The sequence below is a fragment of the Martes martes genome (assembly GCF_963455335.1).
Source record: "Martes martes genome assembly, chromosome: 15".
In the NCBI taxonomy this organism is placed as follows: domain Eukaryota; kingdom Metazoa; phylum Chordata; class Mammalia; order Carnivora; family Mustelidae; genus Martes; species Martes martes.
Genome location: NC_137903.1, coordinates 50,394,922 through 50,413,328, shown reverse-complemented (window position 1 = coordinate 50,413,328; position 18,407 = coordinate 50,394,922). Strand labels below are relative to the sequence as shown.

Sequence of the window (18,407 nt, the reverse complement as noted above, 5' to 3'; positions counted from 1 at the left end):
TATAGCAGGGCACATAAAAAAAAGTATATGACATAGTTCTTACCCTCAAAGAGCTTACAATTTAGTTGAAGGCATATACCTCTGCATATACACACACACATAAAACAGACATCAGAGACTCTTTGGACTAACTCTGTTTCATAGAAATCAAATATTATATGTAATTTTAAATTTTCTAACAGCATATTGAAAACACAAAATGGTGAAATTAATTTTAATGAGATTATTTTTACCCAATATATCCAAAATGTTATTACAACATGTAATTAATATAAAAACTATAAATAAAGTATGTCAGATTCCTCACTTCATACTAAGTCATCAAATTCCAGTATTTATTTTCTACCTACAGCACACCTCAGTTCAGACAGGCCATATTACAAGCACTCAATGACTCAATCTCTCAGTAGCTACCATATTGGATTGCGCAGATTTTGACAGTATGGAATGACATGTTAGGTGAATTTTAAAGTTTTAGTGAAAAGAACAGATCATGGAGGAGATAGAAGTTTGGTCAAAATGGTATCTAGCAGGGCCCCTGGGTGGCTCGGTTGGTGAAGCATCTGCCTTCAGCTCAGGTCATGGTCTCTGGGTCCTGGAAAGGAGCCCCGCATCAGTCATCCTGCTCAGCGGAGGGTCTGCTTCTCTCTCTCCATCTGCCCTTCCCCACCACTCATTCTCTCTCTCTCAAATAAATAAACTCTTTTTTTAAAAAAAGGACATCTAGAGAACTACACTATAAACTTCTTAATAGCTGTGGGGTTTTAGCATGGTGTCTTCCAAAAGCATCTTTTAATTTATCTCCTTTCTTTTTAGGAGGGATATCATCATCATCAACAACAAAAAAATGATTGCAACTCACCTTGCTGCAAGGCAGAAATACACCGCAGAAGGAAAAAGCCAGAGGCTGAGAACTCAAGAAGAACCACACAGGACGTGGGTCCGGAAATACGCACAAGGTCAGAGATCTGTTCATGGGTCAGACTTTCATCTTAGTTCAACTAATGGTTACTAAGCCTTGGGGTTTGTCATTGACTTACCAAAACAAGGCTCACAGGAGATGGAAAACAACATTCTAACTTCTCAGTTTGAAAGGATATATGTACTTTATTTCTCTTGGCACACCAGCCCATAATTTTCCTCTTTGAATTTTTCTAGAATGTGAGCTTTATACCTCATTACATAATTATGACTTGGGTTTCGCAGTTTATATACTCCATTTCAGGTACTTTTCAACGATCACATTTCAATGGCTGCAAATTTCTTTTCCTTCTAGAAGCCTTTGGCAAGGTGGAAGTATATACGCACCTTACCTCTGTTATACCTAGTCCTTCCTCTATGACTGTGTGACCAACTCATACCCATGGCTGAGGATAGAGCTTGAAGGACGGACCCTGGGCCTGTTTTTCCATAGATCATTTCTCTTCTATACCAGATACGCAGGCCCAGGTTAGGAGTTAACCTTTGCTCTCTCTTCTTCAGAATTCTTAATTCTGTGACTTGGGAACCCCACAGTAAACTTCCAAATTCCATGTGCGAGATTCACTTATCTCATTTCTGTTTAGGAAGGATATCTTCATCATCACAGAACACTCTTGCTCCCCTCCCACAATGTAGTGTGGTTCTGGGACCACACTTCCCAGCCACTCAGTGACTGTGCTTGTCCCGCAGACTGTGTGGGGAAGTGATGCACACCACGTCAAGACGGGGCCTCTCGAAACTTCTGCCTATTTTTCACCCTTTCCTTTTCCATATTTACTGGCTGATTATGTAGACTGTGAGGTACTAGAGAAAGACAAAGACACGAGATGGGAGGAGTCATATCCAAAAGAGCAGGCAGAAGGCTTATAAGCATGGGAGAAATAACCTTTTTTTGTGTTAAGCCAATAAGATTTAAGGATTTATCTGTTTTAAATTTGGTAGTTAGTATTGTCTGCCAAGCCTCCAAGAGGCTCCTGGAAGCTCATGTCAATTCAACACTTGGCCATCAACTTTGATGGGATAAACCACCTGAAAGGTTAAGTTGATTTCTTCCGACCAGTTCTCTCCTCTGCCTTCGATACCTCAAAGTCTAGAATTATTTTCATGGGCCCTGTCCAAGCCACTGTTTCTGGAGCCTCAGAAACTGAGTTCACAAAGGTTGCCTTGTGATTGTAGACAGAGAGCAAAAGAACTTGATGGTCCTGAAGCTTCTCATTCTCATTAGGATCCCTGCTTCATTTTGGTTATAATCTTTCAGCAATGAGCCGCACATCTTTTTTTTTTTTTACTATACGATTCTCTCTTTCTCCCATTATATATATATATATATGAATTTATTTTTTTTTTAATTTCTTTTCACCATAACAGAATTCATTGTTTATGCACCACACCCAGGGCTCCATGCAATACGTGCCCTCCATAATACCTACCACTTGGCTCCCCCAATCTCCCACCCCCCGCCCCTTCAAAACCCTCAGGTTGTTTTTCAGAGTCCATAGTCTCTCATGGTTCATCTCCCCTTCCAATTTCCCTCAACTCCCTTCTCCTCTCCATCTCCCCATGTCCTCCATGTTATTTGTTATGCTCCACAAATAAGTGAAACCATATGATAATTGACTCTCTCTGCTTGACTTATTTCACTCAGCATAATCTCTTCCAGTCCTGTCCGTGTTGATACAAAAGTTGGGTATTCATCCTTTCTGATGGAGGCATAATACTCCATAGTGTATATGGACCACATCTTCCTTATCCATTCGTCTGTTGAAGGGCATCTTGGTTCTTTCCACAGTTTGGCGACCGTGGCCATTGCTGCTATAAACATTGGGGTACAGATGGCCCTTCTTTTCACTACATCTGTATCTTTGGGGTAAATACCCAGTAGTGCAATTGCAGGGTCACAGGGAAGCTCTATTTTTAATTTCCTGAGGAATCTCCACACTGTTCTCCAAAGTTGGGCCACACATCTTATCTCATTAAGATGTGGGCCGCACATCTTAATGAGATACAGTGTTTCTCATCACTGACCAGTGCTGGATACACCTTCACCCAGAGCTAATACCAGCTATATTAGCTTTCTATTTTTGTGTAACACTTTCACATAAATATAGGAATTTAGGAGAACCACTTATTATCTCAGTTTCCTTGGATCAGAAATCCAACAAGGCTTTGCTGAGACCTCTACTGAGAATCTCACCACGCTGAAATCAGGTGTTGGCTGGCGCTGTGATTCTGATCTGAGGCTCGGGGTCCTCTTGCAAGCTCATTGACTATGGACAAAATTCAGTTCCTTGCAGTTTTAAGACTGAAGCTATTGTTTTGTTGCTGGCTGTCAGCCAGGATGGTTCTCAGCATCTAGAGGTTGCTCAGGGTTCCTTGGCATGAGACCCCACAGGAAGATCACAGCATGGATGTTGGCTTTCTTTTAGGCTAACAGGAGTACATCTCCTCAATGATTTACCTTCTTCTAAAGACTTCACCTGACGCAGTCAGACAATCCAGAACAATCTCTCTTTTCAGTAATGCAGACTCAACCAATTAGTAACCAATCTTGGTCATGATAATCCATTATATTCACTGGTCCCATTCAAGGGGAGGGGATTGTACAGAGTGTATGCCAGGGGCAGGAATCATGGGAGCCATCCTAGAATTCAGCTTACCACACCACCCAGTCCTCCTTTCCATTCCTTATTATAAGTTGCAATATAATCATGTACATCTTTGTACCTTTCTCCTTGTTGCTAATCCCTGCATAGTACCTGTAAAATAGTAGCCATTTAGGATTTTTTGTTAAATTAATTTAGTCCTTTGGTAGCCTTGATTGAATTTGGAAAATCCCCTTATTACCCACATGTTTACGAATTAGTCTCCTTTGTCGTATGTTCATGTTTGTGAAATCCAGTTGTAGTTTTTCTCTTGTCACTATTCTGAACATCTGAGCGTGAATTGTATTTAAGGATTCTAGCCTCCTGGGCAAATTGCTCCGCTGGCGTTTCAGATAGGGTCCCCACAGGAAATAGATGGCAGCACAAATTGGGATAGTTCAAGGAGGGTTTCATAAAGATACTGCGTATGCAGATGTCAGCAGGGTAGAAGGAGACCACAAGAGATAGCTGGGTAACAGTTGGAGCTGTTGTTTACTCTGGGCCCCAGGGGACATAGAACAGGAGAAGCTAGGCTATAAGCAAGGACAGTGTAGTGTATTGAATGGTGGCCCCTAAAAAGGTATTTCCAAGTCCTAACCCCTAGACCCTGTGAATATGACCTCATTTGACATTTGACATTTGTGGAAAAAATTAAGGATCTTGAGATGAAAGCATCTTGGTTTTAAGGTGGGCTCTAAATCCAGTGGCAGGATACCTTATGAGGAAGTCTGAGGAAGATTTGAGAAGAGAAGACAATGTGAAGATGGAAGCAGAGATTAGAGTATGTATCTACAAGCCAAGGAATGCCAAGGACTGCCGGCAGTCATGAGAAGCTAGGGGAGAAATACGGGACAGATTCTCCTGAGAGCTTCTAGAAGGAATCAACACCTTGATTTTGGACTTCTGGCATCCAGAACTGTGAGAAAGTAGATTTCTGTTTTAAGCCACCTTGTAAGTTTGTGGTCATTTTTTATGGTAGCCAGAGAAACTGATACTGATGGTGTCCTGGGGGCAAGGTACTGCCAGCCTAAGGTGACCCCAGAAGAAGGAGCTAAAAGAATAAAAACCTTAATCTCACTCTTATCCATTGTCCTCCTGGGGTTCGTCATTGCCCAACGGTTGCCTGAAGCCAGAGGATGAGGAGCTCAGTGATGTGCTACAGACCAGGGCAGTCTCCTGGGAGAGGGAACAGGATGGAGGTGAAAGGTGGGGTGGAGGGGCAAACTGAAGACATACAGCACATCTCTTTTTAGGTTATAGGAAGGGTACCAGTAAATCCCGGTGTGTCTGTAGCAGTTTGGTTTTTACCTGTTGTCCCAGTACAAATACTAATTTTGCCTTTTTTTCTCAAGTATCCAGGTTTGAATGATAAATTATATAAGGTCACATTAGTTATAGGGTAAAATCTGATTGAATTAGTATTCAAATAGAAAGTTTTCTGTAGGATATGTTAAGTGAAGTTCACCGCACCATTAGGATACCATCTCTCCTGACTGCCTTGTGGTCCTGACCATTCTTGGCAGGTGTAAGAAGAAAAATTAAGACCTTCTGAGGTCAAAGTTCTTGATAGAAAAAAACATGCTTCAGTGGCCATTCTTGTATATGCTCTTTGTATAGATGTATGAGGATTTCTAGATGAGATGCTATATCAGAGTTCCTAGCTACAGACAATAAGAATCTATTCTGGGAAGTTTAAGAGAAGGAATCTATTTAAATAGATAAGTTAGTTCACAAAATGGGCTTAGGTTGCTCTTTTTGGCACTAACCCCAGTACTATGGGGCAGAACCAGTATAATGATGAACATAGGTTCCTATCTTTGCCACTACTCTTCTACAGAACAGAAACCCCATGCACAGCCAATTTCCTTACATTGCTCATTTGTGTGTTCGAGTCTTAAGTAGGTGTGTCTAACTGGTCACATACCTGTACCCTAGCTAGCCTCAAAGGAGAGCAGGGATTAAATATAAAAATCTACCAAAAAGGAAGGCCTGATTATGTGGAAATTGTCCAAAATATTGGGAGGCTCTTTCAAAGACGGCATTAGGCTTATATGACAGATGTCCACTGCAGACAGCAAGAAATGGAATTGTTTGCTTGAAGAATATGTACACTTTAAATTCTGGCAAACTCTGCCAAACTGACTTTAAGGAAATGTAGACAGTGTGTGATAATTCCCTAGACCTCTTTCCCTACATCTTCTCCAGCAATAGGTAGTATTATTTCTTTAATACTTTGGATGGTTTTTGACAACTTGACAGTGAAAAAAAGATCCTACTTTTTAAAAATCTGATTTTTCTTAAAATTGGCTAGACATGTGACGTCAGCAATAGCAGGAACACGTAGAAGGTCAGGGCCAGGGAACCTTTTTCTAGAAGCACACACCTCTGAGGCAGCAAGGTCTTGCTCATGACATCTACACAGCCATTGAGGGTGAGGAGGATGAACATGGTGAGGTGCTGCCACTCTTTGGGATACAGAAATCTCAGTGCATTCTTGTCCATAGTACCATCACATCATCAAGACAGAAGACCACATAAACCGCTAAGATGGAACCAGTCAACATCTTCAGCAAACCTCCATAGGATATTTTCCACAGCCTGGCCCATATTCCTTTATTCTTGGCGGGGGTGGGGGGGCATGAAGGATAGAGGAGTGAGTCATTGACTATCATGGTCTTCAAGACCACTGTGGCCTGATACAGTCCATAAGGGAAAAGATATAGCCCTAGGTAGAAATGACATATGAACTTTCCCATGAAATTACAGGTCTGTCCTACTACAGACTGAAGACCAAAACTCCCGATCTCTCTTCTCTCCTCTCCATTGAGGGCCCTTCAAGTTTTGAACTGCATATTCAGAGCTAACTTCTACCTACTTTTATCATCTTCTTCTGCCCACTGCTCCCAGAGAGAATGCAAAGTTCTGGATAGGAGCCTATACTTTGGGTGATATGAGTCTCATTGTTCCATTCCATTCTAGTACACTGGGAACAAATTGACATCTGCCAAAAAAAAAGGAAGGTGAATATTTCCTAGAATGCACCTGTGAGAACGTATGCTCTCAGGAGCTCTGTGTTTGGACTTTTGAGATGCTTCTGGTCACACGGTCTCTCTCTCTCTCCTGTGGCCTGCTTTCTTCTGCTCCTGTCTAAGTGCTTAGAGGAGCAGCACTTAGAGGAGTGGTACATGAACTGGAGACTAACCAGAAAAGGCCTGGGCTACTCAAAAATATTTGTGGATCTTTTAAGAACCCATACTCATATCTTTGGCCATATATTGAAAGCAATCATATTCTTTCCAGACATGGAAGTTTATAAATTATCATTTACTATGTGTCTAATACATATAGGTAAGAAAAGACCTAAGCATTAGATGATAGCCAGCTGCATCTAAGTCAATGCATCAGGGCAAGAGTCTTCATTTAGAAGGGATGATAGAGAACAAGGTATAGAGAATGTGAGGCAGGCCTTTGGCACACAAGTGGTTCTGGGTTTATTGCAGGAAGTATATGGAATAGGAGTGACTCTGAGAGTGATAGGTGTGTGGAAGAGGAAGAAGTTCGTCACTCAATGTGAAGGATGCTGACATCACAGTTTTCTGCATAATGATTTGTCCTCAGGCTAGAGCAATGCTGTGGGGCAGAGAGGCAACATTTGTATGCACATAGCACCCCCAGTGGGAAGGAGGAGTGGTTACACCCAGGTCACAGCACCGATTATGAACCCTCACCACCTATCTCCCTTTCCTACAACTACTTAATAAATAACAGGAAAAAATCCAATCTGTCCATACCCTTAGGGATGAAAGCCATTTCTTAGTAGTGGGAGAGTGAGGATTTGGATGTAAAAGTGCTGTAAAGAGAGAGCTGAAGATTGCTTTACAGAGAGACTTGACTTCCTTATTCCATTTTAATTTCAAATTTCCTTCCTTACACAAGCGTGGCATATACTGGCCAGCATTTCACTATATTCATCTCCTTTTCTTCCTTTGGGCATTGATAAACTACATTTCCTACCCTGCCTTGTAGTTAGATGTAGCCTTGAAACTGAGTTCTAGCCAATGGGATGTAAATGGAAACGATACCGATGACTTCCTGGCCTCACCCATAAAATCCTCCTTCACATACTCTTCCATATTATTTTCCTTTCTCTGGCTTTATACAGAATATCATAGATTACCATATGTTGTTAAGGATGGAGGATCCCTAGGATGGAAGGAACAGGGTTCCTGGGTTACTCCTCCTAGGGAACTATACATTGTTCAGGAACACTCCTTTTGGACTATAAATAAACAAGGAATGAACTGTTTTTCTTGAGCAATGGAAATTTTCACATCTGTTTGCTATTGTAGCTGGAATACCCAATCAAATCCAAAACTAACACATAGCCTTTATAGAAAAAATTTAGAAAAACACATAAGCAAAATGAGAGAAAAATAAGCACCTGCAGTTCTAAACCTGATGAGAACCACTGTTAACATTTTGCTGTAAAATCCCAGCTGTGGGAGAAAAATGACTGGAAATTGAGAGACCTGGATTCCTGTCCCAGTTTCCCCCTAATTGACTAATTGAAAAGAAAGAACTGTCATCTGTGTTCTCTAAATGGAGAGGCGAGGTGGGGGAATAGATGAGGAGGAGGAGGGAGGGAAACACTTGGGGGTTTTGCATAGAAAGGAACGATTTTGTCACCCACAAGTCTTCCTTTTTAAGTGGTCAAAACGCCCAGGAAACTTCAAAGAGCTGAATGCTCAGGGAGAGGAGGTACAGAGGGAAGCCAAGAGTACGACATTGTCATAGAGTGGACTAGGGAGGAGAAATCTCTGTGGTTCTTGCCTTGACCTGCCAAATTATTGAGCTTCTCTGAGAGGAACTGGCCCTCAGTACAGCAAAACCCATTGCTCTACTAAGTATTTACCATCAGCAAAGAGCCAGTGTATGTTCCTGAGTAGCCCAGCTCCACCTTGAATGGACTGCAGGTATCAGAAGAAACTATTTGGGGTCACTAGTAGTATTATCTCCAGCACCTCAGAGCTGTGGGTTTAATGGACATAGTAGACGTTGAGCGACAAGCAGATACCATTCATTGCTTGACCACCATATTAATCTCCATGTTTGGCCACTCCTGGCAGCTGTGAAGCAGTGGTCAGGGGAGGAGGGAGATGACCAGCACTGATCCAGCTGCCATGTGAGGTTGGAAGTGGCACGTATGAGGACTAGTAGCTCCATTTAAGGTCCCGTCTGGGATACTCAGGCCCCCCACCTTGGCCAGGCACCAGCACTACATGTTGTTCATTAAAACATGAACATCCTGATCTTGGGCTTTGAAGATAGGGATCACCCATCCCAAACCAGACACTGCCCACAAGTAGCTGAGAAGGAAGCCAAAGGTGGTGAATGATTAGCAGAACCGGCAGACAGCTCCAGAGTCTGTGGGCAATGAGTGCCTGGACAGCTGTTTCATGAGGGGAAAACTGCTTGACCACAGGAGCCCCTGGAGGTCCTTCATGTGCTGCCTGTTCCACACTGTTCCACACTGAGACGCCCCTCAGACCTGTCCCCCCACCCCCGTTCTCAAAGATCCTCAGGCACAACCATTGACACTTGTCTGGTGTGAAATGCCAAGGTGAGCAAGAATGTCCTCAGGAAGCTAGTAAACGTGAATTAACTAAATGCTGTGAGATAATCTTGTCCTCATAAAGATTACAATGTATTAAGTGTGTAGTACACACAGACACAGAAAATATACAAATAGATATTAATTACAAAATTAGTTAGAATTAGAGAATGTCATGCTGGGTTGTATATAGAGTGCATTTTAGAAGATTTCATTGACAGGAGTTGTTCATGGGGGAGGTTCAAGTTTAATCAGAATCATTCCTAGATGTGTCCTAGAAAACTGCCAGTAACTCAGGGAATGTTCTAGAGTCAGATTCTTTCAAAAGCCTTTATACCAGTTTATACCAGTTTTCAAGGAATCCTTCATTTCTCTTACCATTACAAGGCAGATGCAGCTAAGGAACCAGGGTAAAATATGGGTTCTAGAGTGGTTGTGTCAATCAAGTGCTTGGCCCACCAGTCTCTCCATGAAGGGCACTTAGGGATGCCTGGGTGGCTCAGTCAGTTAAGCGTCTGCCTTCAGCTCGGGTCATGATGCCAGAGTCCTGGGTTCGAGTCCTGATGCAAATTGGGCTCCTTGCTCAGTGGAGAGCTTGCTTCTCTCTCTGCTTGTGCTCACTCTGACAAATAAATAAAAAATCTTTAAAAAAAAAAATCAGTTTTTTCTTTTCCTACCTCCCCCCAACCCCCCCCCCCGCCTTGCATCTCCACTTGTCATATCAAAGAGATCATATGATAGTTGTCTTTCTCCGATTGACGATTCACAGACCTGTACCCCTGGGGATAAAAATACATTATATGTTTATTAAAATAAAAAAATTAAAAAAAAAATCAGGGGGGCGCCTGGGTGGCTCAGTGGGTTAAAGCCTCTGCCTTCAGCTCAGGTCGTGATCCCAGGATCCTGGGATGGAGCCCCGCATCGGGCTCTCTGCTCAGCGGGGAGCCTGCTTCCTCCTCTCTCTCTCTCTGCCTCCTTCTCTGCCTACTTGTGATCTCCATCTGTCAAATAAATAATAATAAAAAAAATCTTTAAAAAAAAATCAGGGGCACTTATAGGAGGAGGAATTCTGGGACAGGACCAGGAAACAGGTGAGGCTGAGAACTTTGACTTCCTCAATTCCTTTGAACCTGCCTTTCTGATGGAGGAAACCCCTCCTCCCACCCAAGAGAAGTCTTCCTCTGCATGAACACCTTTCAGTGTCTGCACCAGGGAGAGTCCCATCCAAGGGGATCCCAGTTTCTGTAGGACCCACTTCCAACACACTTAATACCGCCATGTCCATAACAAGACTAGATTTCAGTATAGCCCAGACAAGGATGTACAAGACCTTGTCTGAAGTGGGAGAGGAAACCAATAAACCCAAGGAGTTACAAGGCCTCACCAGTCAGTATTGGCAAGAGCGTGGGGAGCATGGATGTGAATAAATTCTAAAGATGTTCGACCATGTCAAGTGAGATTGGATCACCGATAGAAACACAGTCATCATTTAAGACTTTACTTTCCTGAGATTCTGGTATAAAGAGTCTGCTAGGTGGCCAGTTGAAAGATGGACTTAATGTTGGCTTACACCCAGTGAAGTTGACATACTGGAAATTCCAGAGAAGCGCCACCAAAGAGAATTTTCTGTAAAGATGGGGGACTTCTGTAATCTATCCTGTCCAATATGAAAACTTCTAGCCCCCAGTGGCTATGGAGTACTTGAAATGTGGCCAGTGCAACTAGGAACCTGAATTTTTCATTTTAATTATTTAAATTTAACTAGCCACGTGTGGACAGCGGCTGTTGTGCTGAATGGTACAGTTCCAGTGTAGGAAGCCTGAAGTCTCACAGGAATGGCAAGGACACTTCCTTTTTTTTTTTTTTTTAATTTTTTATTTATTTTCAGCGTAACAGTATTCATTGTTTTTTCACCACACCCAGTGCTCCATGCAATCTGTGCCCTCCCTAATACCCACCACCTGGTTCCCCCAACCTCCCACCCCCCGCCCCTTTAAAACTCTCAGGTTGTTTTTCAGAGTCCATAGTCTCTCATGGTTCACCTCCCCTTCCAATTTCCCTCAACTCCCTTCTCCTCTCCATCTACCCTTGTCCTCTATATTATTTGTTATGCTCCACAAATAAGTGAAACCATATGATACTTGACTCTCTCTGCTTGACTTATTTCACTCAGCATAATCTCTTCCAGTCCTGTCCATGTTGCTACAAAAGTTGGGTATTCGTCCTTTCTGATGGAGGCATAATACTCCATAGTGTATATGGACCACATCTTCCTTATCCATTCATCCATTGAAGGGCTTCTTGGTTCTTTCCACAGTTTGGCAACCGTGGCCATTGCTGCTATAAACATTGGGGTACAGATGGCCCATCTTTTCACTACATCTGTATTTTGGGGGTAAATACCCAGTAGTGCAATTGCAGGGTCATAGGGAAGCTCTATTTTTAATTTCCTGAGGAATCTCCACACTGTTCTCCAAAGTGGCTGCACCAACTTGCATTCCCACCAACAGTGTAAGAGGGTTCCCCTTTCTCCACAACCTCTCCAACACACGTTGTTTCCTGTCTTGCTAATTTTGGCCATTCTAACTGGTATAAGGTGGTATCTCAATGTGGTTTTAATTTGAATCTCCCTGATGGCTAGTGATGATGAACATTTTTTCATGTGTCTGGTAGCCATTTGTATGTCTTCATTGGAGAAGTGTGTGTTCATATCTTCTGCCCATTTTTTAATATGATTGTCTGTTTTGTGTGTGTTGAGTTTGAGGAGTTCTTTATAGATCCTGGATATCAACGTTTTTACTATAGCACCAAGAACGATAAGATACCTCGGAATAAACCTAACCAAAGAGGTTAAAGATCTGTACTCGAGGAACTACAGAACACTCCTAAAAGAAATTGAAGAAGACACAAAAAGATGGAAGGCCATTCCATGCTCTTGGATCGGAAGAATAAACATCGTTAAAATGTCTATACTGCCCAGAGCAATTTATACTTTTAATGCCATTCCAATCAAAATTCCACCAGTATTTTTCAAAGAGCTGGAGCAAATAATCCTAAAATTTGTATGGAATCAGAAGAGACCCCGAATTGCTAAGGAAATGTTGAAAAACAAAAATAAAACTGGCGGCATCACGTTACCTGATTTCAAGCTTTACTACAAAGCTGTGATCACCAAGACAGCATGGTACTGGCATAAAAACAGACACATGGACCAGTGGAACAGAGTAGAGAGCCCAGATATGGACCCTCAACTCTATGGTCAAATAATCTTCGACAAAACAGGAAAAAATATCCAGTGGCAAAAAGACAGTCTCTTCAATAAATGGTGCTGGGAAAACTGGACAGCTATATGTAGAAGAATGAAACTCGACCATTCTCTTACACCCTACACAAAGATAAACTCGAAATGGATAAAAGACCTCAATGTGAGACAGGAATCCATCAGAATCCTCGAGGAGAACATAGGCAGTAACCTCTTTGATATCAGCCACAGCAACTTCTTTCAAGATATGTCTCCGAAGGCGAAGGAAACAAAAGTGAAAATGAACTTTTGGGACTTCATCAAGATCAAAAGCTTCTGCACAGCAAAAGAAACAGTCAACAAAACAAAGAGGCAACCCACGGAATGGGAGAAGATATTTGCAAATGACAGTACAGACACTTCCTTTTTTACCTAAGTCCATTCGAGCTGCATCCCACAGGTTTTGAAATGTGGAGTACTCTCGTTACCGTTCACTTTTCAATTTTTACATTTCTATTTTTATTTTCTACTTAATCCAAACGTTATCTAGGAAAGCATCTTTTAATTTGCAAACAAATTGCATCCTTTTTTAATTATCCTTTTTATGTTGATGTTATTTCTGTTTCTTAAAACTACATTGTTTTGGGTGCCTGGGTGGGTTAAGGCTTCTGCCTTTGGCTCAGGTCATGATCTCAGGGTCCTGGGATCAGGTCCTGCGTTGGGCTCTCTGCTCGGCGGGGAGCCTGCTCCCCCCCCCCCGCCCCCCGCCTCTGCCTGCCTCTCTGCCTGCTTGTGATCTCTGTCAAATAAATAAATAAAGTCTTTTAAAAAAACAAAAAAAAAACTACGTTGTTTTTCTTCATAAAGGTCCCATGAGAAATATTTGAATATTCTATATTCTTATTCATTTTGATATGATATCACTTCTGAGATGGCTGTATTATGGGTTTTTTTTAAAGGTCATTTATTTAAAAAAAAACATTTTATTTGTTTGTTTATTTATTTATTTGAGAGAGCAAGAAAGAGCAGGGGGAGGGGCAGAGGGAGAGGGAGGAGCAGACTCCCTACTGAGCAGGGAGTCCAACATGGAGCTCAATCCCAGAACTTCAGGATCATGACCTGAGCTGAAGGCAGAACTTTAACTGACTGAGACACTCAGATGCCCCTCTATTATGGTTTTTGACTATGACTCTGAATTTGCTTACTCTCTTTTTATTTCTTTCCATTTTTATTTTATGTATATAACTGCCTAATATTAATACATTAAATATGTAATCATCATGTCTTCTCAGTGAATTGAATATAATAGAAGAAATCACATGTGTCCCTGTTAATTATTAATGGTTCTCATCTTTAGTTTTCTTTTGTCTGATATTAGCATTTTAACATCTACTTTCTTTTATTTTTCTAGTATACTTTTATGCCTATGTTTTCAACCCTCCTGTGCTTATTGTTTAAGCATGTCATATACTTAGCTTAACTTGGTACCTTAACTTGCTCTGGAAAATCTGTGACAAGGGAATTTAAGATAGTCACTCTTACTGTTATCATTGATATATTTGGACTTCTTTTATGGCTCCATGTTCCTTTCTTGGTCCTGACCCCAGTTCCTCCTTTGAAAATATTTCCATCAGAATGAGTAACTTACACTTACTAGATTTAAAATTTCCACTGAAATAAACATGTCTGTTGAAATTGAAGGTTTGGGGACTTGAGACTGGTGACACATTACTGTGTTTCAGTGTTCTCCAACTTCCCTCACTCCTTCAGCTCCTGTTTTGCTAAACTTTACAAACAATCCTGTGGAATCTTGGAAACTTGATGTGTCACCAGACATGTCACATAGGGCAAAATTGTCCTTGGGTTCTTGTAGCACCAGTAGTTGTACTGACAACCTCTATTCTTTCATTCCTCATAAATGAATTTTTACATATGAAATTTAATACAAATCAAGGCCTCGCCTCACCAGTATCTCATTCAAAGCCACACTATTGGCTGTACCAGCTCTTGGCTAGAATCTTTCTTGCCTGCTTAGAAAGACTAGAATGTTCTAAGATAGCTTAAGGAAAAAAATATAGTGAGGCAGTTAGTAGTCCAGACTCTAGGAGAACTCTGCCATGGTTAGACTCTCTCATTCCATGGTCAGAATTTTATTTATTCCCCATAAGTACAATATGGGATCAATAATAATATCTCCTCAGGGGGTCGCTGTGAAGATTAGAAAAAAGTAATCCACGTAAAAACACTAGGCACAATCCTTGATACACAGTAAGAACTCAGAAAATGGTAGCTGACATTGTTAGCAATTGTCTTAGTCCATACCCAGGACTCTAGACAAGACTATTTTCATACAAACTGCTGTTTCCTAATTGCCTTTCCCCTTTCCTGAAGGAGAACCTCGGAGCTCCTTGAAGACTGACGGAGAGACAAGATCTATTTCTCTTGGTATTAGCATTCCCAAAGCTGACTGAAGATGTGAGTCCATGAACAGAGGGTTTGGGCTTTAAGCAGGTACTACGGGCACTGGCCTCGTACTGGCGACCTCTGTGCTATGTTTACATTTTGTCTGCAGTTGGTGCATTAAGAAGACCTGACCTTAATGAAATATTCAGTCCTAGATCTTTTCATGTCCCAAATTAACTTTAATGAGCAAACAGGGAAAGATCAAGAGGCTGCGACTGGGACTTAGGGGAAACTTTGAAGCAGAAGCCAGGATGGGGTAGATGCCCTCTGGAGATGGGCCAGCGTTTGCTTTTGATGACAGCGGACCTTTAGATCTTGTTCATTTGAGCTGCAAACAAGGTGCTCTGAGAAATCAGTATACCTGAGATTTCATTTTTCGCAATGCCTCTCTGTTGTTCATTCAACAAACGTGTGTTGAATACCATCTATGAGCAAGAAATATGCTCTAATGCTTTTATTACATGCTTTGGGTAATATCAAGGTGGATGAGGCACTGTCACTGCCTTCAAGGATTCCACGTTGTGGAAATAAGGGGCACACAAATGGCCACATTCTATGTGGGGTTGGGAGGGTGCGAAGACTGGCATGTCACAAAAGAGATACAAATTTCCATCAGATCGAGGAAGAAGCGATTGCTTCCACCTTGGAGGGAACCAAGACTGCTATATGCAGGAAGGTAGATAGAAGCTGCCCTTTAAGAATGGTAGGATCTGGAAATGTAGGGGTGAGCAGTGGTCTTTCAGGTAGAGCACACAGTGAGAACTGGCAGGAAAATCCAGGGAATGTTTTGGTTATAGCAAGTTGTACCTATTCTGTTTCATCCATCTTTGTGTTCATGAGGAAAATCTCTTAATCGATTCGAGCCTCAGTTTCCCCAGGGGCTAGTTCTATTTACTCCTCAGAATAATTGCAAAGATTAGATGACTTGTTTTATAATAGGCAAACATGTGGATCATTGTATGTGCTTGAATAATGTCCCTCATGCTTATTTCTGTTTTTCTCTTTTATTCCAGTCCCTAAGCTGGTGAGAAGCATATCCCCAGGAATTTCTACTGGGATATGGAGTTTGGGGGCAAAAAAAAAAAAGGAGAGGGGAGCTTCAGGTCAATTCTAATGTTTAAATAAGGACATTTAGGATTGCCACAGGCAGTCCTCAGCAGAGGCAGTTTTCTCCTATCATAAAAGGGTCCCAGTGTCCTGAATAGAACCAGTCCTAGACTGACTATCCACACTGTTTCTGTCCCATTACAAACTCTCAGCTGGCATGGTCATCTTTTCCAAGTGTCCATCACAGCCACACCACCAAAAAAACTCTCCTATCGAAGACTGTTCCTTCACTGCTTCTCCAGGCTTCTGGTTGAAGACTTCCCCAGAAAGGAACTTAAGAATCCATCAGATGATCCAATCCATCAGATTAGCAGAGATGGACTTTGGATTTGTCTCAAGAGTAGTAGACCTCATTTGGAGATGTATCTTATCATGTTCCATTTGTGGTATTCAATTCAACAAATGTTAAAACAGGGTCTTGGGAACCTGGGTGGCTCAGTGGGTTAAAGCCTCTGCTTTCAGCTCAGGTCATGATCCCAGGGTCCTGGGATCGAATCCCGCATCGGGCTCTCTGCTCAGCAGGGAGCCTGCTTCCTCCTGCCTCTCTGCCTGCTTGTGATCTCTGTCTGTCGAATAAATAAATAAAATATTTAAAAAAAAAAAAAAAAAAAAAAAAAAAAAAAAACAGGGTCTTACCTGTAACTCATCCTTTTGTCCTGAGTTTCAAAGGCTAGTAATAAAACTGTTGGTGGGAAATCCTATTGTCATTCCAAAAGGAATGACAGTGGGCATGCACCCCACTCCCTCTGTGCCACCTCTCACCCAAGTGGAGGTGCTGGAGCTGTTATGCCAGACTTTTGCAGGAAACCCTGGGGTCATGCTGCTGCTGGCTTTTGCTTACCACCCAGCTCTAGCTCATCTAATAAGTTGATGTTGACAAAAGATTGGAAAGTGGGGATTTCTTTGCAGAGACTTGTCAGTGTCCTGTGCATTTTCTGAACCATCCTCACTGGCTAGTGGGAGGGAGGAAGGTCCACTCCCCTTATGTCAAGCCATGGGACAAGGACTCCAGGAGGTGCTGTGAGGAGAGTAGGACTGTGTTACCTGGAGGGATGGAGGGCTGAGTCTGACTCCCACCTGGGAGTCCAGCGGCAAGAAGCTTGCATGGGGTTGTTCCTACCTGGTACAGAGTGCTGAGAGGTGGCACAGAGGGAGTGGGGTGCATCCCCACTGACAGAAGGGCAATGACGGTTGTGTCCAAAGTCTGCGTATAAACCCCATGGAAGTCAGCGGGACTGGGCTTCTTCAAGGGATCTTTCCATAGAAGGCTGCCTGGAGGGGTGAAGGGACCTAAGGGGTTGAAAGGGGGAGTCACAGGTGGTCATGTGAAGGCAAGGCATAGCCAGCATTGGGGTAGCCTCAGTGCACAATCTCTGAGGAAGCACCAGAGGTATCTCTAGAAAGAAGGCCATGAAGAGGGCATGGGCAAATAGATCAGCCTCATAAGACCACATGCCTTTCCCCAATCTCCTTTTCTCTGAGCCAACCTGGGACAGATCAGGAAGGGTAGCTAGAGAGTGGACAGAGATTAAGCGAGGAAGAGAGCGAAGCTGACCACACACCATCTCAGCCATCCCCACCACCTCTGGGAACTTCTCAGCCCAGAGCAGCCCAAGCTAGAAGATGAGATTTAAACTGGACAAAAGTTCAGAGTTTAGATAATGCACATGAATTGGGCTAGATTATTTGATGACTGTACCAGACTGAACGCTTGTAATTTTTTTTGTTTGTTTTGTTTTGTTTTGTTTTGTTTTGTTTTGTTTTGTTTTCTGAGTGACCGAGATTTTGGCCCAGGAGCAAAGAAAATTCATTCCACAGAGCAAGTTTTAGGGGACCACGGTAGGAAAGGATAAATTGCTTCCAGCTTGCACCTGGATAGTTGGGCTGATTCAACCAACTAGAGTCTACGCTGTAACCGCAACTGTGTTAGGAGCTGTGGGAGTCAAAGGGTGAACACAGCCCAGTACCCGCAGTCTGGGAGCTGCTAAAGAACAGGAACACCTTTAATGAGAGACACACCCTGGGGCGCCTGGGTGGCTCAGTGGGTTAAGCCTCTGTCTTCCTTCCGCTAAGGTCAGGATCCCAGGGTCCTGGGATCTAGCCCCGCATCAGGCTCTCTGCTCAGCGAGGAGCCTGCTTCCCCCTCTCTCTCTGCCTGCCTCTCTGCCTACTTGTGACTTCTTTCTCTCTGTCAAATAAATAAATAAATAATCTTTAAAAAATAAATAAATAAATAAAAGACACACCCTGAAAAGACTGACAGTAGCATTCCAATGGAATAGAGGGAAATGGGAAAGAAATTAGTGGAAGGAGAAAGACAATAAAAAATGAGCATCTATGTATCAGATGCTGGTAAAGGCTG

The 18,407-nt window shown here is 42.4% G+C and overlaps 1 protein-coding gene across 1 annotated transcript in view; it reads left to right on the top strand.

Moving 5' to 3' along the window:
• The window catches only part of RGSL1 (regulator of G protein signaling like 1), a gene marked incomplete at both ends in the record, with an annotated part of 150,851 nt that overhangs the window by 12,526 nt on the left and 119,918 nt on the right, over nucleotides 1-18,407 (top strand). The window contains 4 exon segments of the mRNA XM_080824503.1: nucleotides 817-841; nucleotides 843-896; nucleotides 898-942; nucleotides 944-959. Of these exon segments, the coding sequence (XP_080680629.1) occupies nucleotides 817-841; nucleotides 843-896; nucleotides 898-942; nucleotides 944-959 (140 nt within the window).